Source organism: Zootoca vivipara, chromosome 4, assembly GCF_965207765.1.
Source record: "Zootoca vivipara chromosome 4, rZooViv2.hap1.1, whole genome shotgun sequence".
In the NCBI taxonomy this organism is placed as follows: domain Eukaryota; kingdom Metazoa; phylum Chordata; class Lepidosauria; order Squamata; family Lacertidae; genus Zootoca; species Zootoca vivipara.
The window spans coordinates 4,908,285-4,929,896 of NC_142587.1; the positions used below are offsets into that span (position 1 = coordinate 4,908,285).

The 21,612-nt window shown below is 42.6% G+C and overlaps 1 protein-coding gene across 1 annotated transcript in view; it reads right to left on the bottom strand.

The window, feature by feature from the left end:
* Nucleotides 1-18,525, bottom strand: part of DIAPH3 (diaphanous related formin 3) — a 116,723-nt gene extending 98,198 nt beyond the window's left edge. Inside the window, exons 1-9 of the mRNA XM_088667458.1 lie at nucleotides 18,266-18,525; nucleotides 15,957-15,989; nucleotides 13,816-13,992; nucleotides 12,483-12,587; nucleotides 11,165-11,295; nucleotides 8,770-8,844; nucleotides 7,128-7,197; nucleotides 4,248-4,384; nucleotides 3,003-3,108 (exon numbers count right to left, since the gene is read on the bottom strand). Coding sequence (XP_088523584.1) covers nucleotides 3,003-3,108; nucleotides 4,248-4,384; nucleotides 7,128-7,197; nucleotides 8,770-8,844; nucleotides 11,165-11,295; nucleotides 12,483-12,587; nucleotides 13,816-13,992; nucleotides 15,957-15,989; nucleotides 18,266-18,397 — 966 coding nt within the window. The 5' untranslated portion in view covers nucleotides 18,398-18,525. The remainder of the gene's footprint in view (nucleotides 1-3,002; nucleotides 3,109-4,247; nucleotides 4,385-7,127; nucleotides 7,198-8,769; nucleotides 8,845-11,164; nucleotides 11,296-12,482; nucleotides 12,588-13,815; nucleotides 13,993-15,956; nucleotides 15,990-18,265) is intronic.
* Nucleotides 18,526-21,612: the final 3,087 nt, after the last annotated feature.

Genomic DNA, 21,612 nt, shown 5'->3' on the forward strand with positions numbered 1-21,612 from the left:
TTCCCAAAGCTCAGCACCTGGCTTAGGGAAGGCAGTGTGAAGGCTTGGGGTGTGTATGTCAAATTTTGGCCTTGCTCCTGGTCCCTGTGTGACAAGGCAGTGTGTGTCTACAGGTTCCGTGTCAAAGTACTCTTGCAGCCCACTTGACATGAAAAGTCAGGCCACTTTGATCTAAATCATTTTAGATGACTACTGTATATATGTTAGACTCAATAGTACACAACCAACACATCTGGAAATGTATGCCAACGTAAACCAATAACCTACCAGTTCAAAAGATGAATAAACAATTTAATTTTTTCACCCACGTCCTCTCTCTCTATATATATACACATATATTATATGTGTATATAGAGAGAGAGCCAGGGACCCAGGTGGCGCTGTGGTTAAACCACTGAGCCTAGGGCTTCCTGATCAGAAGGTCGGTGGTTTGAATCCCTGTGACGGGGTGAGCTCCCGTTGCTTGGTCCCAGCTCCTGCCAACCTAGCAGTTCGAAAGCACGTCAAAATGCAAGTAGATAAATAGGAACCGCTACAGCGGGAAGGTAAACGGTGTTTCCATGTGCTGCTCTGGTTTGCCAGAAGCGGCTTTGTCATGCTGGCCACATGACCTGGAAGCTATACGCCGGCTCCCTCGGCCAATAATGCGAGTTGAGCGCGCAACCCCAGAGTCGGTCACGACTGGACCTAATGGTCAGGGGTCCCTTTACCTTTACTATATTACAAAAAATATACCCATTATTTTTCTGTGTATAAGACGCCCCCATGTATATTTCTTTGAACCCAAAATTAAGAAATCAATATTTTAAACATCAAGCAGAACAACTTTTTTAAATTTAGAATGCCAGGGAGAGCTCCTGCTCTGCCTAACCTGCCTTGCCGCAGTGGTCTGCACTGTTGGCGAAAGTGGCAAGTGAAATGACTGGTGGTTCTTTATGGCACCTGCAGCGGATTTCTTTAATTTGGCAAAATGTCCAGGTTTTTTTGGGCCAAGTAGGTTGTATGCCCTTTGAATGGAAACTGGGAGTGGAGCCTGTTGGGCGGTAGGACCCTGTGGGTGAGAGTTGAAGTATCTTGTTTGTGAGTGTGTGTGAGAGATTCAAAGAGGATAAAGTAAGTGAGGCTGGATGAACTGGAACCAGCAGCAGCGACAATGGCAACAGCCACACATCAAGTCTGCGATGCCTGGGCAGCCGTGCTGCTCCACTGAGGCTGCGAAGGAAACACTGCACAAGAGACAAGGAGCTGCTGGCTGCCTCTCTGGCCCATGTCGCATCTCCATTCACAGCCAATGCAGGCAGGAGCTTAATGGACTGATTCCCTCCGAGAGCAGCAAGGAGGCAGCAGCGGAACCTGGCAACCGCAGCTGCAGCCCACCTAGGTCTCAGCTCCAGCCAGCTGCTCCGCTTGCAACCTGCCAGGCATGTAAGTGGCCGCTGCTGTTCCCAGACCTTGGATGAGGAGGGAGAAGCTGCAGGGCCTGCTCAGCCCCCTTTCAGTTGTGTGTGCATGTGTATAGGGGGCACCCCCCTTTTTGGTGCATTGTCTTGAGTGCCTTTTCCAAGCCACGTTGCACTCTTGCCCTTTCAGTGATTGTTTGTTTGCAAACATCCTGCTGCAAAAATGACCCTCCTCATCCTCCCTTGCAGGCTTTAGCTGAGTTTGGTGTTCCCCCCCCCCAAAAAAAAAATACCTTGAAATACCCCCAGGCTTCCTATGCTACTCGTAAGTAGTGGTGACTAAAAAAATTTAGCCAAAAAAAATGTCTTCTACATGGAAAAATATGGTATATATATTTTTACCTTGTATGCTATACATAGAATGTATGTAAATTTTTAATAAATTTCACACATCACACTAAACCTACACATTAGTACAAAGTTTCCTTTAAATCGGGAGTGGGGAACCTTTTCCAACCTAAGGACATTTTCTTATAGCCAACCTTCCAGGATCCACATGACTGCAATGGGCGAGGCCAAAACAGGTGAGGTCAGAGCTGGTGCACACCCACCCATAGGCAAATACCCATTACAAAATGCATTTAAGAGCAATTGCCCAAGTTTGCTTTCCCGCCCCCCCCCCCCTGCCCAAGTACCATTTCCTTTTCTGTTACAGAAGTTTGAGGGTGCTATTATTGGTCTCTGGGAGCATTTTGCAGCTGAAGGGCAGGATAAAATTCTTCAAAATAAATGCAGCACAAGCCATATGCAGTTTCTCATACTCTCTCATGAAGCACTCAGGCTTCAAAAACCAGTTTGGTGTTTTTACTTTTTTATATTAAAACAGTTTGGTTTTTTTACTTTTTTATATTAAACATCTATTTTTTATTAAATTTATTAAATTTCAAACCTAACTGCTGGAGGAGGGGGATATTCATATATTGCAGCTGTGGAGGAGAGGGTTGGCTCAGCCAATAAGTATCAACAACAGCCTTCCATTGGCACCAACACAGGCTGTTAATTAATTGCCAATGGAAGGGAAGGTGGGTGTTCAGTAGGCTACACACCAGAACGTTCTTACAACAGGAGCTTTTGCAGTTCTAAATCCAACACCCCACAGACGATTAGCGATTAAGATAAAAAGCCCAACCACTATTCAGCTATGTATTTCTTCAGACCAAGTATGTTATCTGGGCATATAAGACTTTTAGTGCACATGTTCCACAGTCCTTCAAACCCCCCAAACTCCACAACACTTAGAAAAATATGAACAACTTCTGGTTTTGCTTTTTTTTAAAAATCCATCACTGTTGGTCTCAGGAAAAAGTAGCTTTTCCAAGTAGATTGCAACATGTTACTAATGTTGCACACTTAAGCTCTGACATCCTAAGAGTCATCATCATAATAGAGCCACAAAACAATACAATTGATTGCACAAAAATGTCACTGCCTGCCCATCTGCAAATAGAACTGGTACATATATCCCATCTTAGCTTTATTTTTAGTCTTCCTTAGACACTGCCTCTATTATAAAAATAAAAAGCACACAAACATATCATTTACTTGCAGATGGATGGAATTCCCCTGAAGACCTTCCACAATGGGACAAAATCTGTCAATGTTTTTCTCTTCTGCTGCTGTAGTCAAAGCGTCTAAAATTTTTTCAAGGCTATAACATGAAAAACCAAATAAATAATTTATATTTACCAATAAAAAGAAATGGATTATAATAGCATAAAACTACTTTTAAACCAATTTTTTTTATTTAATGTCCTTAGAGCAAGTTTGAGGAGGACTATGCATACAGAATTCTATATAAAGATTACCAACTGGAATGGAATCTTCTCTAAAATCTATATTATTATCATCATCATCATTTATTATTATTATTAATTACTATTACTAAGATTTGTATGCCACCCTTTATCTGAAGATCATAGGGCAGTTTACACAAAACCACAAAAATACCCAACTTAGTAACAAACAAAAACAATACCCACCCACCCACCCACAGTTTAGAAGGCCATATCGTTTAGGAGAATTGGGGAAATTCCGCACCAGCTGAAGTTTCCAGTCTTCAGAGGCAGCCACATGTATAACATGTTCCAATAATCAAAACTAGATTACCAGAGCACAGACAACATACACATCTTACCTCCCTTAATATAAACAAACACAAATAAAAAACACACAAATTTAAAAGTACTTAAAACAATTTAAAAAACACCATTTTAAACAAATAAGGCAAGGTAGAGAAGATGATATTACTCTTAAAGCCATTTCCCACAAAGGGACAACCCCCCCCCCCCGTTGGAACATGTCTTGATAAAGCCCCCAATTCCTTGGTAGATTGAGCCCAAATGGGCTCTCAGCCGTTCAGTCAGCAGGGAGTGAGATGGGGAATGCTTCCCTCTGCCAGCCAAAGGTGCAAAAAGGCTGACTTTCTTAAGAGAAGGAGGAATTAAGGGCCTGCTAAACAGCTCACCTCCTCCACTGATAGTCTCTGGCTGCTGCCACCTTTGAGAGCGAAGCATCAGTTCCCTAGCTTTAACCCTTTTGATTGTACAGTTGTTTGTAAAACAGGCCTCCATTCTGTACATCTTGGCAAAACCTTGTTTGCAAACACCACCAAAACAATGTGTGCTAATAGATCAAGCTTTCCATGCATTGTTTTAAAATGCTTACTGCTAAGTTATTGGTATTTTCAAGATTAAACTTTAGGTCTCAATACAACCATTTCCAATTAACAACTTTCACCTATTTACTTCTAAGTCACCAACCATCTTAGATATTCAGTGCTGTACTTACATGTTTTCCTCTCCAACAATACATATTGCAGAAAGAAGTTTAACTATATCCGTCATCATGCTGATTTGTTTAGGATCAATTGCTTTGGCCAGTAATGAAAAGCTTCTCTCTTCACCCATTATTCTTTCCAAACCATACTGAACAAAACAAAAAGTGATAGTTAACAGAAAGAAGGCAAGTGCCATTCATTTATAAAAAGAGTAATTTCTATTAGTTTATCAATTCTCCTAGCCACTTTCAAAATACAAATATTCCAGGTAGGCAGGACTGCACACTCCTCAAATGACTTAAAAATTAACATGTAGCATTTTGTTGAAGCACTCATACAAAAACCCTATAGCAATAAGAATAAAGTAACAAGGAAGAACACACAAGTGGAAATTTGCTTAGGCTCTTACAATTCTCAGAATATTTACCGTACTGGCTTCAATATAAGCTGCTCTTCTTTTCCAAATTCTGACTATGAACAGTTAAAAGAGCAGCTAAAATTTGCGACCTTGCAAAAATTGGCTTTTACAATATCGTTGCTGAAACAGACATATGGTAAAATGGAACGGGTGTGAGAGCCTACAGAATTTAAAGGGAGTGGCTTATATTTGGGTAGTTTTTTCCCCTCCCTCCCCCCTTGAATTTTAAAGGTGTAGCTTATTTGCAGGTGTGGCTTATATTCGGGCCAATACGGTAATACTCAGCCACACTATACAGACCCTTGACATTACTCACATACTGTACAGTAATCTTATACTACAGGCATACACACAGTTGTCTAATACCTAATAGTTGGCTAATACCTCCACACTGTGTCCCTCCACATCTGTCGCTAAGCCTTTCGTGCTCAGTTTTTTAAAGAATTTGGCTATTGTATGTGTGCTATCATACATGTGGAGTGGAAAGGGCGACACCCCCACTTACACACATCCAAGTGATGCAAAGCGGGGGGCTGGAATGCAACACGCATATATTTGGGAATTCCTGTATCCCACAGCGGAGCCACAGAAAGAATGTGGTTGGTCAACGGAGCCATGGACTCAAAAAGGTTGAAAACCACTGTCATAGGCAATAGATTAATTTGCAACATTCAATATTTTTATACAATCCCATTGTTTCACATCCAATCTTTGGCTTTAAATGTCTCATTTTCATATGCATCATCTGCTATCTGTGTAAGCACATAAAGTTTCTTTTTCATAAATATACTCTGTATGTGTCAACTGATTTACTCCTAACTGCCATATTTAAATTTTGTTAAGTGAATATTTAGCAGGGAGTGCAACAGATATAGTATCTTCTGCTGCTTTTGGAACATGCATGGGGTCTTATATGGAAACAATGCTGTCCTGCAGAAAGGAAATTGGACTTGAATTTAAAATAAATGTGTTAGTTTCAGTGTGTAAATTTTGAAGTTTGATTCTACTAGTGGACTAAGCTACCTTCTTTTTCCAATTGGCACCTCATAAATATGCATGAAGGCCCCCTAATGAGGAAACTAAATTAGTACCATGAGGTTGAAATCCTAAACACGAGGGGGAGGGGGAGGAGCCCCATTGGACACTACAAGATTAACGTGTAGATTAACTATGATCTTTTGGCACCTCACTGGCTTGATTCGCAGATAATGCAATGCAAAAAATTAAACTATTATTCAATGGAAATGTGCGGCATGCTAGTACTAACAGCTAAGAGAGTGCTCAATTTTCTCCACCCTCACTCTTTCTATTGCTATGCTGTAGGGAAACATGACCGAGAATGGGTTGTTGTGGTGTCAAGCTTGGGCTCATGGTTTCTTTCTAAATAAAGCACAATTGCGAGCCAACTTTGGTCTTGGATTATCATATGTTGTTTGTTTGGAGAAAGACAAACCATGAGTCTGGTTCAGATATCACAACAAGTCCAAATCTGGCTTGCTTCCTGGTGACACAACAACAGTTGTAGTGGGAGAGGAGCAAAGCAAGCATTGCATTAGCTGCACATGCCGGAATCAGTATCGGTTCTATAAAATGAGTCTTGAAGGCCACTCCCTGCAAGGCCCTTTCCATCTGGCCTAGAGGGCAGGGCCCAGACTCGCCCAGATCTACTAAAGAGGCTCCTGGTAAGACCAGAGGGACATCACTATGCCTGACAACAAATCCTAATTATTGGATTATTTTGCCCAATTTTTTTGTGCCTGCCAAAGAGCCGTGTCATGCTTATGATAATATTTTGTTCTCTTGTTAATTAAGCTGTTTTAAATGTGCCTTTTATATTTGACTTCACTTAGCAATTTTTAAAAAAAATGTTTAAGGTATTTTTGTTAACTTACTTTGTGATAAATATGTATTCTGTAGTTGACTTCCTTTGTAATGTTCTATTTTGAAATCTTTAAGGCAATATTTTAGTTTTCTGTCAGTTATGTTGCTTTGACTGTATACTCCATATTTGACTTTCTTCAGAAATGTTTGATTGTGGATTGTTTTATTGTTTTCATATGCTGTAAACCGCTTTGAGATTTTTCTTAAAATATGCCATGGGAGCATATTCACCCAGTGCTTTAGCAGCTACACTGGCTCCCGGTGGAGTATAGGGTCAGGTTCAAGATGCTGGTTATGACCTTTAAAGCCCTTTGTGGCTTAGGGCCCTCGTATTTACGGGACCACCTCTCCTGGTATGCCCCGCAGAGGACCTTAAGATCCATGAATAACCACAGTATAGAGGTCCCGGGCCCTAAGGAAGTCAGACTATCCTCGATCACTTAACAACTGTTAACAGTATCAGTTATGTGTGTTTATTCTTCATTTCTTCTTGAAATGAAAGCCTCAATGAGTTTAATAGGGCTTATTTCCAAGTAACCAAGTACTGTATACAACAGCAGCCTTAAATAATTAAGCAAATGATGTTACTAACCTTATTATTCATAAAGGCCTTCAAGCACTGTATGATCTTGTGCTGTAACTTCTTCAGAATTTGTTCCTGTCTGAAAGAAATTCGGGACAAGAAATTTATATCATAATGCAAGCTATTCTACTCTCATTGAGGAGTGCATTAGGGCTGGGCGATATCTGCTTTTCAGCATTGTGATATATCACCAGCAAAGCATCACAATATAGTGATATATCACAATGTCTCAAAATGAGGAGGAATGAGAGCTTCAAAGTGCTTTGAACTACTTCAGTACAGTAGTCAGTCAACCCTCCATAGCCATTCCTCATTTACACCACAATGCAGCTCCCACCTGCACCAATGGGACAGCATACACTGACAGCACAGCATCGCCTTGCCTAAGCACCTCACCGCCCCCAAGCAGACACACCAACTCCCTCTTAGCCTACCCCGTGGCCATCGCCACCTCACAGCATTCTCAACAGCTCCAGCACAACAGCCAGCCCTGCTACCTCCATCTTGCAAGCAGTGGCTTGAAGGGAACCACCCATCAAACATGACGGTGCAGGCCCGGAGGTGTGGAAAAGGAGCCAGTGCTGCTCCTTCTGCTGTTCTCCACATGCCCCCATCACAGGGGCTTGCAGGAGGAATCAGGTGTGAGGCAGAAGGGAGGAAGGAACAGCCCACTTGCTCAGCCGAAGAAATGATGGGTGGGCAAGCAGCGATCACAGCACAGCGCACAAGAGGTAGGTGCAGGCACGCTGCCACCCCCAACCCCACTCCAGTATCTTTGGGGATGGCTGGTTGGGCTGTGAAGGGAGGGAGCGTGTAGTATTATATGGACAAATGTATTCCTGTGATTTAGTCTGATCAGTTTTGTTGATGATCGGTGAAGCTCGGCCAAGGTGCACTTGGTTAGCAGTTGTAGCTTAGAGAGTTGGCTGAGTCAGACTGAATGATCTTGGGATACCTTTGTCTGTAGAGATGTTTCTCCATTTTGTGACAGGGAAGGGTCACGTAAAGTGATGCAGAAACAATTTGGCTTCCCCTTTTGCCAACTCCACTGGCAGACTCCTGGCAGTGGCTTTGAGGTAGATCCCAGGAATTACATATCTGCATACCCCTACCATTTCCCCCTCTTCCTGTTTTCCTGTTTAGAAGATGCTTTGAAATGTAGAGGATGCCAGGACTGGGAAATCTGGTTTTCCTACCTGTAGTGAAGTAGATAAATGAGTTGTTTATTGCTACAAAGTGTTTGTCATATTTGTGATTGGCTGGTTTGAATTAAGGCGGGAAATCTCTGTAAAAGTGAATAAAATACCCTGGGGGAGAGTGAGAGATTCTATTCTCTTCTCTTCTCTTCTCCTCTCTCTCTCGCTCTCTCTTGGGGCTTTGCTGGCAAGGCTCCTGTGTATGTGTGTTTCTTTCTTTGCACTCTGTACATGTGGTGACACTACAGGAGTGGGTCTTGAGTGGCCTTGCTGGGCTCCTGGAGGATTGAGGAGGCTATGCCTGAAATGCTGGCAACGCCTACGGGCATTCATGGTATATTCCCTGACCTAAAATTGTGAATCATTGCCACAATGCAGGTTTCAACAATGGTTTTGGGCGATGAATCGATACATCGCCCAGACCTAGACTGTATATTTGTAGAAAAAAATCTTACTGCTTTGCTTCAACCAGTCTTTCCAAGATGTCCAGTAGTAATCCAAGTCCTTCATATCCAAAGTTCTCGACCCAACTGCAAGTATTAAGAGGTGGTGAAAAATACATTTTGAATATTGTATCCATTAGGTGACCTTTTATTTCAAGCAATTACTATTACTATTATTTATATAAAAAGAGATAGCACCAAGAGCTCAGAATCCTTTCCGTGTGGTGGGCAGCAAGACACCCAAAAACCAGGAGACTGCAGGCCAGTTTGATTTATAGATTGGGATGTTAGTCTTGGTTTTGAGAAAAAGATGTCAGGTTTACACCCCCCAGCTCAACTATTTATTTATTTATTTATTTTCTTTCTTTATAGGGGCTGTGGAGCTTGTAATCTAGTCCAGGACTGTGGTGGGGGAAAGTGGGGGTTAACCCACAACACTTCTCCACTGAAATGTATCCCTTCCTCCCACAGATACTATTTCCTCTATGTGAGCACACATTTTTTTTCCTAATCATGGCAAGTCACAGCTAAGGAGAGATATTTCGCTGCAGGAAAGCAGACCACAAAGTTATCTCTCTATCCTATGCTGCAGTCACAATCTGGACTGGGGCTTCCACAGCCTGATTTTGTGCAAGGCAATTATCAGGAGTTGCTAATTATTTCCAATATAACCCACAATAATTAGTGGGTCTTGGGCAAGTAATAGTTTCCAACTATGCAAGTGAATACATATGTTAAATGTAGATGTATATAACTGAAATTCAAAAACCAAAACAGCAGCAAAAAAGTTGAGAAAAGAAGTAACCCCTCAAATAACATACAATTAAATAGATCAAATTTTATAACCTAACCACAGAAAATTGAAAAATACTTTGAAAAACAGACAAAAGTATGCTTATGTATGATTACCGCCAATGTATCATTTTGACCAAATGTTTTTCAACCAAACACCAAACTTTTTTTAGTGACTGTACAATGGTTTGTATATACACAAACATGGGAAGCTAAGTTTCTTAGCCTAATGTGCCAATTATTTTAACCATGTAACAGTAAGATAAAAGTACCCCTGACCATTAGGTCCAGTCACGGACGACTCTGGGGTTGAGACGCTCATCTTGCTTTACTGGCCGAGGGAGCCGGAGTTTGTCTGCAGACAGCTTCCGGGTCATGTGGCCAGCATGACTAAGCCGCTTCTGGAGAACCAGAGCAGTGCACGGAAACGCCATTTACCTTCCCGCCAGAGCGGTACCTATTTCTCTACTTGCACTTGACGTGCTTTCGATCTGCTAGGTTGGCAGGAGCTGGGACTGAACAATGGGAGCTCACCCTGTTGCGGCCATTCGAACTGCCGACCTTCCGATCGGCAAGCCCTAGGCTCTGTGGTTTAAACCACAGTGCCACCCACTTAAAAACAGCTGTCACATAGGAAATACAAGTTTTAACAGCACTGAAAATCTTTACACACTCCAAAATCTAAACTCCCCGTGTGACACCACTCAAAAATAGGCAAAGACTTTCAGGCAACTTGTATGGTATTTGAGAGAGGGGTGTGCGTTTCATATATCATTTCCCAACTTGTTTACTGCTGTTACGGTAGGTATCAACTTATCTGCACATAGATAAGGAGGAGTCATTCTTTATAGTAAGAATGCAGATCATGCAGATTAATATTGCAGCTCTGCTCAAGATCTCTTCTCAGTAGCCTTACTGTGGGAGACAAATAGTCGACACAGAAAGGGCCTTGAAAAGGTGTGTAGACAATGCTAAAGAATAAGTTCTGAAATGTGTGAACATTTAGGGTTCATAAATGACTTTAAACAATTTATATGTAGACATTGCCATAAAACACTACAGCTAGTATTAAAACTGTTGATTTAATCAAATTCTAATTTTAGTTCAAGAGACCTTTTGGCAACATCATAATGATATGGAGATTAATTTAGTATCCAGTGAATGAGCAACACAGATGAAGTACATGAGCAGCATAGCAATACACACACAGGAGAATCATTGAGCTGCTATCAAACAAAAGCACTATCTTTTCTCTGGATCACAACACAAACTGTAGTCACTTTTTCCTACTTTAAAGTCCAGTTCTGCTATCCCTACAACTTCAGCAAAATATTAGACATGTAACTTCATATTTCTAATACCACTTGTATATATTTACAGGGGGGAAACAACAAGACACCTAGGACAGGCATTTGGAGGAAAGTGACTGCCACTGACACATTCAGAGATCAAGAATCTGAAGACACTCTACCTTAAACAAAGTCGTAAAACACCTTATAAAACTTCACTAATGTGCTTTGTTTACTGAAGGAAAATGGTCATATAGAAATACAGCGACACACTCATACCTTTTCTTTTCAAGAAAAAAGATTAACTTTTGAACTACTTGAATTACCTGACAGGATTACTAGTCAATGACACGCGGAGGGATTCTAAGCAACCAACAAGTTTTTCATCTACTGTTCCTGATTTCAGCTCATATATGAACTCCTGTGATGAAATCTGCTTGCTACTCTTGAGGCCCCCCTGCAAGGAAAGTAATACTTGCTCAATATCTCAGTTCACTACATTTTACCAGTTACAATTCACAAGCATCTCATTAAACTACTAACTTTTAGAGAAACCCAGTGTTTAACTAAAGCATTTTCTAGCTAGACTTTAAAATAATAAAATATGAAGAATGTATAACTTAGAAAGCTGGAATATAAATGCAATAAAATAAATGATAATTTAAAATTATAATCATAAAACCTAAGCAATTAAAGGGTATTTGTCAGTGGGTTTTATGATTCCTTGCAGCCGTTCTATTACATCTTGGATCTTGGCCCCAGGGAGACAGCACACCTCTCAAGACGTTTTGTCAGGCCCACAGATCACTGCTTCTGTACCCCTCAGTAGGGAATCCCCTATCACCACTACATGCCTCCTAATAGGCTTAGTCATTATTCTTCCATGTGCTGGCCCTTCCAAAGCCACCTGCATATTCCTGGAGGACTGACTTTGCTGCTCATCTTCATATTCCTGATCAACTGTGATGAGGGAGAGATCTTCAGATGGAGTCTGTTCTTCATCTTCCATGTTAAGGGAGAGTACTTCAAATTGATTGTGTAGTTCTAAACCCTCAGAGCGATCCCTGGGCCTTCTACTTCTATGAGTCACATTCTTCCATACATCTGGCTCCTGTCCTGGGGAACTGACCTCCTCCTCAGGGATGTCCCGTCTCCTCTTTGGTGCAGAAAGTGTGCTCTGCTGCATCCAAGAAGAGCTCCAGCTCATTAATTCTCTGGAGCGTAGATACACGGGCCTGAAGTTGCTGGACCTTGTCTTCTAGTAGGGCAACCAACTTCCACTTGCCACAGGTGTAGCTGCCTACATCCTTTGACAAGAATACAAACATTGCTCAGACACTTGACTCAGACTTCCAACAAGTATTTCGAAGTGATGTTTGGGTTTCATGATGAATTCTAATCATTTTATTGTCCCATTTTCTGTGGATTGTTATTATTTATACCACTTAGAAATGTGAATAATTAAGTGGTATATAAATATCTTAACTAAATAACATGCAGTCTGGCATGAACTGGGCTGTACTTGTTGGAAGCTGTGATTGCAGTTGCTGATAAAAGTCAGTGTTTTCCTTGATTTGCATCAATCTCTTAATATCTGTTAGTTTTTCTCCCACCCAAGCACCCACTCCACCCAAGAGTGCTTACCACTTTAGAAGCAGTACTAATATATTGCACCACCATTTCTTTTTTGGTACTGAAATCTTTCTCTCTCAATGGTGCCTTCCGATCTTCATTTAAATTCATATCTTCCTAAGGGGAAAAGGCAAAACAGACATTACATACTATGATTTACCCCCTTCTTCAAACAAAATCTCCTGCCTACCTAGCAGTTCGAAAGCATATCAAAGTGCAAGTAGATAAATAGGAACCACTATAGCGGGAAGGTAAACGGCGTTTCCGTGTGCTGCTCTGGTTCGCCAGAAGCGGCTTTGTCATGCTGGCCACATGACCTGGAATCTGTACACCGGCTCCCTCAGCCAATAATGCGAGATGAGAGCTGCTACCCCAGAGTTGGTCACAACTGGACCTAATGGTCAGGGGTCCCTTTACCCTTTACCTACAAAATCACCATACCATAAATCAGGAATGAATAAAAGGTTCATTAGAATATGCTGGTAAATCTTGAGTTATTTGCTGTAGATCGCAAGGATTTTTTTATTTAACAAAAGCAACAAAATGATCCCCCCATTAACTACTGAATTGTAGAAATATTAGATTAACCTGGAGTGGATTTTTGTGTTGAACAACTGTGAGCTCAGCTCAGTTACAGTGAAAACAAATTCTTTGCTTGAAAGTGCACCTCATTTTCACCAGGCTGTAGTTAGCAGATATAAGTAGATATTCTGAGTAAAGAAGAAAGATCATTCAAGCCTAATGCGTAACCACCACTTCAGAGAAGTCAAAAACAGGATAGGGTCTATTTTTAAACCAATGCTGATATACTTACAACTATATGCTGCCAAAAAGAAGTATATTCCTTAAAGGAGCTTGCAATATAAATCTCCACAAAGGGGAAGAGAGAGAGGACCAAAAAAGGCATAGAAAAGTTAAAAGATAAACTGCAAAGACGAATTAGAGTGTCGTGACTGGGCATTGCTCATGAATTTGTCCTTTCCTCAATCCTTACTAATCTTTAATACAATACATCAAGCATCAAACTTCTCAGTATTACTTGCAGCAAATATGCTACAATTCAGCTTCTGCCACTCTGCTGCAATGATGTTACTGTAGACCCAAACATTCTTAGGGGACGAGGTTGGTGAAGGGCTACTGTAATTGATGTAAGATGCTGGTGGCGCTGTGGGTTAAACCACAGAGCCTAGGGCTTGCCAATCGGAAGGTCGGCGGTTTTAATCCCTGCGACAGGGTGAGCTCCCATTCTTCGGTTCCAGCTCCTGCCAACCTAGCAGTTTGAAAGCATGCAGTGCAAGTAGATAAATAGGTACCGCTTCATAGCCAATTGAACAATTTCTCTTACCATCATTTTTTCAAATAGTGATAGGATCTCCCCATCTGATAAAGGATTAGGAATGAAGTCATCCACATCTGTAAATGTAGGCCAGCTGCTGGTTGTGGAATGCGATTGTTTCATATTCATTATAGTTGGTCTATCTTTTTTGCTCCCAGGAATTCGTATACTTGAAAATCTATCAAACTGAACAAGAACTAAGAATGAACGTGTCTCAACAAGTTCATATTATACACAGTGCATCCCAAAAATACTTCTTATATGTGGGATCAGTTGTATCTCTTTACAGTAGCATTGAAATACAAAAAAGCAAAAACATTTCTTTAAAAAAACGTGATATACCTAGTACTATTTCATTCCTACCAGTGACTCCCACTCATTGTGGCTTTGCTTAGACAAACACTAAACTATGGTTTGATATTACCGTGGTACCTCGGTTTACAAACACAATTGGTTCCAGAGGTCTGTACTTAACCTGAAGCATACTTCAGCGAACTTTCTCATTGAAAGTAATACAGTAGAAAGTGGATTAATCCGTTCCAGACAGGTCCGCGGAGTACTTAAACTGAAAATACTCAAACCGAGGCATACTTAAACCGAGGTATGACTGTACAGGACTGAGCCTAGGCAAGCCAGGTTGTACTTTGTCTGATATACGGTACCAGGTACCTAGTTTACAGGTACTCCCACCATTGTCACTTGAGGTTCAGGTTACCTCAGTGGCTACAACCACATTTTACCAGCTTCGTTTGGTACATCAGCTGCAACCTTATTGGGAATAGTTTGGCTGCATGGGTTCAAGCATCACTAGCCCTGAATATAAAGCAGGCACCCCCAAACTGCGGCCCTCCAGATGTTTTGGCCTACAACTCTCAAGATCCCTAGCTAACAGTACCAGTGGTCGGGGAAGATGGGAATTGTAGTCCAAAACATCTGGAGAGCCGAAGTTTTGGGATGCCTGATATAGAGTATTGTAACCCACCCCTTGGAGAGCCACCCTTGAAGCTGGTTTGTAAGCTGCAGCCAGTGAAGAATTCTGTAGTCTAGATGTTATTGGGCATTAGCTACTGACATCTGTGTTGTATGCCAGCATGCTACCAAGCATGCTATCAAGGTCAAACTGCCATATTCCTTATACCTCTGCCCATACTTTGCAGTTTGCTGCTGTGGCATATCCAACCATGCGTGGCAGTCTTCAACAAAAAAATTGTGCATTAGTATGGTGATACTGGGGTTATGCAACTCTCTACCTAATCAGCAATAGCTTTACTCAACAAACCATAGTAAATATAAACTACAGTTTAGGGTTCTAAAAATAATTAAATAAACAGTTGACTGAACACGCAAGTGCTTCCAATCTCCTCACAGCAGCACTAGAAAGGTGACCTGGCATGCAAGCCTGGAGTACACTTAGGCTCATACACATAATTCTATAATTTAGTATCATGCCCAAAGAAGTTAATAGGACCCCTAAATACATTCCTGCAGCAAAATCTTGCAATGCAAAATACCTAACAATAAGGTAGGACCCAGGACTGTCACATATAACTGACCTCCCAGCCATAGAAAGTTGTGTTAGCTGAATGGGTAATGGAGAATTCCAGGCAAAACGCAATAAACAGGACATCTCTTTCATAAGTGTGGAAGCACAGTTAAAGCATAGTTGACCAATGGCACACTCAACTTATTGGCTTTGTTTGTATGAACAATAGGATTCCCACTTATTCCTCCTATACTTGTTTTGTCGCAAACTATAGTTTATCACTACATCCAATCTGGGCAAACTATAATTTACAACCAAACCATTAATTCTCAATTCTAGTTTACAAGCAAACTTGCCAATCTAGGATGCCACAGCAAACTGTTATAGTTTTTATTGTTACTATTTTTTACTCACATTTATCCATTTATTGGTTCACTTACCCATTAAATAAAGAAAAAAATATGAGATGGCATTATGGGCAGGGGGAGAGCACATTAGCCCTAGGCAAGTTCATTATTTGGCATTACATCTGAAGTGAATTACTGCATTTCAGTTAAGTGCCAAATTTGAATGACAAAAAGTGTACCAGAATTATTTTACAAAGCAAGTGCCCGTTATCTGTGAGGTAAAACATAGTCACAGCAGAATAAAAGCAAAATAATCTTACCACATCATCTGTCAGTGTCTTGATGTGCAAGTGCTGTAAATAAAGAAACAAGCTCTTAATGCAGTTCAGATAGTCTACCAACAATTAGCAAAGAAATTCTAGGTATAATTTCACTATGCAAGCAATATTCCTTCACTTTCCATCATCACATTGGTCTCTGCAAATTTGGAGGTATTCCTGATGATACCACACTGGACAACCTCAAAAACCCATCCCATGGAACAGCCACAAGTCCCTGGCCTCCTTGGCTTGGCTTGACTAGCAGTAAGTGAAGAAGTAATGCCCCTGCTGGCCCCCCTTTTTTAGCCTGCTTAAAACCACAGAGCCTAGGGCTTGCTGATCAGAAGGCTGGCGGTTCAAATCCCCACGACGGGATGAGCTCCCGTTGCTTGGTCCCAGCTCCTGCCAACCTAGCAGTTCAAAAGCACATCAAAGTGCAAGTACAGTAGATAAATAGGTACCGCTACAGCGTTTCCATGTGCTGCTCTGGTTCGCCAGAAGCGGCTTTGTCATGCTGGCCACATGACCTGGAAGCTGTACGCCGGCTCCCTCAGCCAATAACGCGAGATGAGCGCCGCAACCTCATGACTGGACCTAACGGTCAGGGGTCCCTTTACCTATGCACAGAAAAGCTAGCAGATAAGGAGACATGCCTTCCCTGCGAACTCTATATGAACTTGTGGCTAAGAGTCCCCTTTATCAATATCAAGAATACAACACCCTAGGGCAGTTATCAACCAGTGTGCCATGGCACCCTGGGGTGCCTTGAATGATGGTCAGCTGTGCCATGGGCAACATTGGCCTCCATCTCTCTTTCCTTCCCTCCCTTCCTCTGATGCCCTCTTGCATCTCTGCCTCCCAAAGGCTTGCACGGCTGTTGGTTGCAGCAGCCCTGGCTATAAGCTCCAGAGGCAAATGCTGGTGGTCAACAAAAGAGTTTTAAAGACTCTCTCAAGGCAAATCTAAAAATAGTATAAACACTGACAACTGGGAAACACTGGCCTGCGAGCGCTCCAGTTGGAGAACAGCCTTTATCAAAGGTGTCATGGGCTTTGAAGACACTCGAACTCAGGACGCAAAGGAGAAACGTGCTAAGAGGAAGGCACGCTTGGCAAATCCACACCGTGATCAACTCCCGCCCGGAAACCAATGTCCCCACTGTGGAAGGACGTGTGGATCCAGAATTGGCCTCCACAGTCACTTACGGACCCATTGTTAAAACCATGTTTTTGGAAGACAACCTTACTTGGATACGAGTGATCGCCAAAGAGAAGCAATGCAGAATTCTGCAATTCAGTTTTTTTTTTTACAGTATTCAAATTATCTTGGCAAGTGACCATCCAGAGGAAATAGGATATCCTTTTACTAGTACAGTATGAGTACCAGTAATTCAATGGCAGATGGACCATTTGTAAAGAATCCTGCACATCTTCAGGGTGCTGCCACCAGTGGTCCTGACTGGAAAAATAGCTTTGCCAATACTTTATTTATACCGGTATTAAATTTGTTGTCACTTTATCTTGCCGAGGGCAACCCAAAGCAACTTACAAATAAGCCGACAGATAGACAGACAGACCCCACAGAGACACTGAAGCCAAGCTGGAGAAATACATTAAAAACACCCACCGCCTTCTAAAAGGCCATAGGACTGCTTAACCAGCCCAAAGCCTGGATGAAGAGGAACCTTTTCACCTGGCACCTACAGATACTTAACAATGGCGGCAGGCGAGCCTCCCCAGGGAGAGCATTCCCACCAGTGGGGGGCCACTGAAAAGAAGTCCCTGTCCTAGAGGAAGAATGACCCACTGAGAAGGGCCTCCTGGGACAATCTGCAGAGACCCAGTTGGTTCATACAGGGAGAGGTGCTCCTTGAGACATCCATTATTTATTTCATAAATTGTATAACACGTTTAATTGTGTTTTTATATTAAAAAAAACCACACCCTTAAAGTGGTTTACAAAAAGAGAAAATCAAGAAAAATGCAGAGTGATCAGAATTGGTATAACTTTCCAAGCCTATGGGCGGGCTTGTCTAACCAGGAATGTTTTTCAGCAGCTGCAGTAAAGAGTCAAGGCGCCTCACTGGACCTCAAGAGGCAGCGAGTTCCAAAGGAAAGTCCCTACGCCAAAACCAGCGTAATGGGGGGAAATCAGTTGCATGATTTGTTGTTGTATTTTTTAAAAAGAGGTATTTTACAAAGACGGGGCTTCTGGAGGGATTAGGGAAGGAGAGAGAGAGGAATTATGAAGGGGGGATTGTTTTTATTATCATGACTCCCTGGAGCCCGGAGCTGCCTCAGGCTACTCACAAACTTGGGCTTTTTAGTGCTGCCGCCGCCGCCGCCGCCCGCCGCCGCCTCCCAGCCGAGCTCGTCTCCGTCACCGCGGAGCATCTTGCTTCCTCCTCGGCCGTTCTTCCCTCGAGGCCCCCCCGGCTCCATGGCTGGCGCGGGCCGCTCCCGAGACGCTCGCCGCCGAGCGGGAAGGAGCCCCACGCTAAGGGCGCGCTCAGCTGAGGCGGTGGCGGCAGTTGGAGAGGCCACGCCCACGCCACGCCCCCTCACCCACCCCTCTCGCCCGCCCGGGGCCGTTGGAAGCGGCGCCCAGAAACACCTGCCACGCCCTCCCTCGAATCCCAGGCATCCGAATCTTCCCGCCACGAACTCCCCGCCCTTTCCCGCCTCTGCGCAGCCAATCCCAGGCCACCGAGCATGGCCATGGAGCCTCTCTACTCTCTGATAGGTGGAAACGGAGCTCTCCGGAGGGAGGGAGAAAGTCCCGGATGGAGCGCCGTCCGCAAAACGGGAGTCGGCGGCGCCGGGGAATCGCTGAGCCGATTGGCTGCCCTTTGGCTTCGGCGCGTGCGCGGGACTGAAGACTGAATGGGTTCTTGCATATGCGTGTCTATGTTTGATAGAGCTCATCTCTCTCTCTCTATACACAAACAATAATTCTGTTGTTTCCCATAGTTCTTAAACACATATTGTTTTAATTCTATAATTTTTAATATTTTTTCAATGATTGATTCCCCCATATCTATCTATCTATCTATCTATCTAATGTTTATCAATATAGTTTAAATTCTATCGATGTTAAATTTTAAAAATCGATGTTTAAATTTTAAAATTGCTGTTTTTAGCTGTAAGCTGCCATAAGTCCCCGCTTGGGGGGGGGGGGCAAGGTGCACATAAATGTTTGTTGTTTTTATTTATTTATTTTATTTCATCAAGTTTGTATACCACCATTTCCATTGACCTCCAGCCTGCATGGTGGGGGATAGAGGCTTGGGGGAGGCTGCTTTGGTCTTCCGTCATGGGGAATATGTTCCAGCCCCATGCCCTGCTTGAGTCTTTAAGAGGTGTCACCTCTGAACCAAGGGGTGGGATGGAATCAGGACCACCCATAAGCCAATTAGGAAGTAATTTAGGAGTTCATATATATGACAACACCCTCTCCCATACTTTTAACTGGAAAAAAATTGGGAAAAGCAACACTGTTTTTTTTATTCCGCTCTCTGACATGAGATATTCAAGGGTAAAAACTGAAAACTGGACTTGAACCAACATTATGACTCCTGCCTCTCCGAAGAGCCTGCTCTAATGAGCAGAACAAGTTAACCACTCTGGCAGATGCTCTGCTGAAAACAGCATCTGCCTTTTCTAATCATTACTTGACAGTCTAGGCTTATACAATAATTGTTTTGTTCCATGAGGCTCTCAAACGTGTCACATACCAACATCAATCTTTTTTTGGTGGTTGGGGGAAAGAAATTCCACTTGTTCAGATTACTTTGGCCAATATGTTGTTTTCCTGCTTTTTTAATTTTAATCTGAACACATACTGAGAAAAAACCCCCAGCAGATTTACATTCCATTGCAACAGAATTTCAGAGCAACAGGTGTATCATACTTGTGAGGCAGATGGCCTATGAAATGAAAAATCTTAATCTACTGCTGAGGAAGAGAAAAAGACAGAACAGTGTAATCATGGCCATGTTACCTATTTGTGTAATATTCTCCAAACCAAAGCCCGCATTGCCCCATGCCCTTAACAACTATTTGTGATGAGACATACGGAAACGAGGTGCTAATTATATTGGCTGCCCTGCTTGCATTTCATAACTCCATTAGTGTCTACAAATATTAGACCACCTGTTCACTGTTTCTCGGGACGCAGGTGGCGCTGTGGGTTAAACCACAAAGTCTAGAGCTTGCCGATCAGAAGGTCAGCAGTTTGAATCCCTGTGACAGGGTGAGCTCTCATTGCTCTGTCCCAGCTACTGCCAACCTAGCAGTTCGAAAGCATGTCAAAGTGCAAGTAGATAAATTCAACCCTTGGTGCTGAATGGTAGGAGCATTCAGTTTTAAGTCAACCTTTTCTGTACCTATTTTGTAATCATGATTTCTTATTTTACGTAAGTTTTTAGGCGTCATTCAGTAACAGCACCATGATCCCTATCTGCTCTACCAAGTCAGGGGAGATAGCTACAGTGGGAAGGTAAACAGCGTTTCCGTGTGCTGCTCTGGTTCGTCAGAAGCGGCTTAGTCATGCTGGCCACATGACCTGGAAGCTGTACGCCGGCTCCCTCGGCCAATAGCGCGAGATGAGCGCCGCAACCCCAGAGTCGGTCACGACTGGACCTAATGGTCAGGGGTCCCTTTACCTTTACCTTTTGCACTGTTTCTCATCTGCATGTGTGAAGAACCCCCACCCACCCCATATTTTGGAGAGAATACAAGTAAGGAAAGATGCAACACTCTTCCTCCTGCCAGTTTCCATGTCAGCAACCACTCTCTTTCCCCCCTCCAAATACTAAAGCATAACCATTTAACCACTTGGGTTTGTCATTGTCTCCCTTAACTTTGTACATGAGAGCCTTCAACAACTGTTAAAATGAGCAAAATGTTGTTTTACTTTGTCAGTAAAAGTTCTTTTTCTGGGAGCACTCTTGAGTTTGTTGTTCCCCTGGGTGCCTTGCGAGGCATTCCACCTCCCATATATCCCTAAGTTACACACAACCTGTGTATTTTCATAATTGTGCTAGTTTCTGGGCCAGCTCCACTAGACAGATGGCTGCCTGTCCTCCAGCAATATAAAGTCAAGCTTGCAGTGGAGAAAGGTTCCCTTAGCACTGGGTCAGATCCCACCCCTGTGCTATTTGTGTTGCAGAAGGACGTATTTGCTGAAAGTGGAGAAGAGTTTGGAGATGTGCATACCGTAGAGACACATTTCTGGAGCCTTCACTGTAATACCTTTGAGATTTACCTCTGAGGCATTCACTGTAACATCATTTGGGGAGGCTGTCCTGCTGTGTCCCATCAACACTCACTAGCCTCAAAAGTCTAGCTATCTCCCCTGACTTGGTAGAGCAGATAGGGATCATGGTGCTGTTACTGAATGACGCCTAAAAACTTACGTAAAATAAGAAATCATGATTACAAAATAGGTACAGAAAAGGTTGACTTAAAACTGAATGCTCCTACCATTCAGCACCAAGGGTTGAATTTTCGTAATGAAAGTCTACTTTGCTTTTATCATGAGGTTTTTGTGATATCTAGATCCCAAGGAGTAATGATGTTCCATTACTGTTCTGTCTTACTCAGAGTTAAATATGAAGTAGCAAAATTAGGCCTAATTACTGCCAGCTTTCTGATTT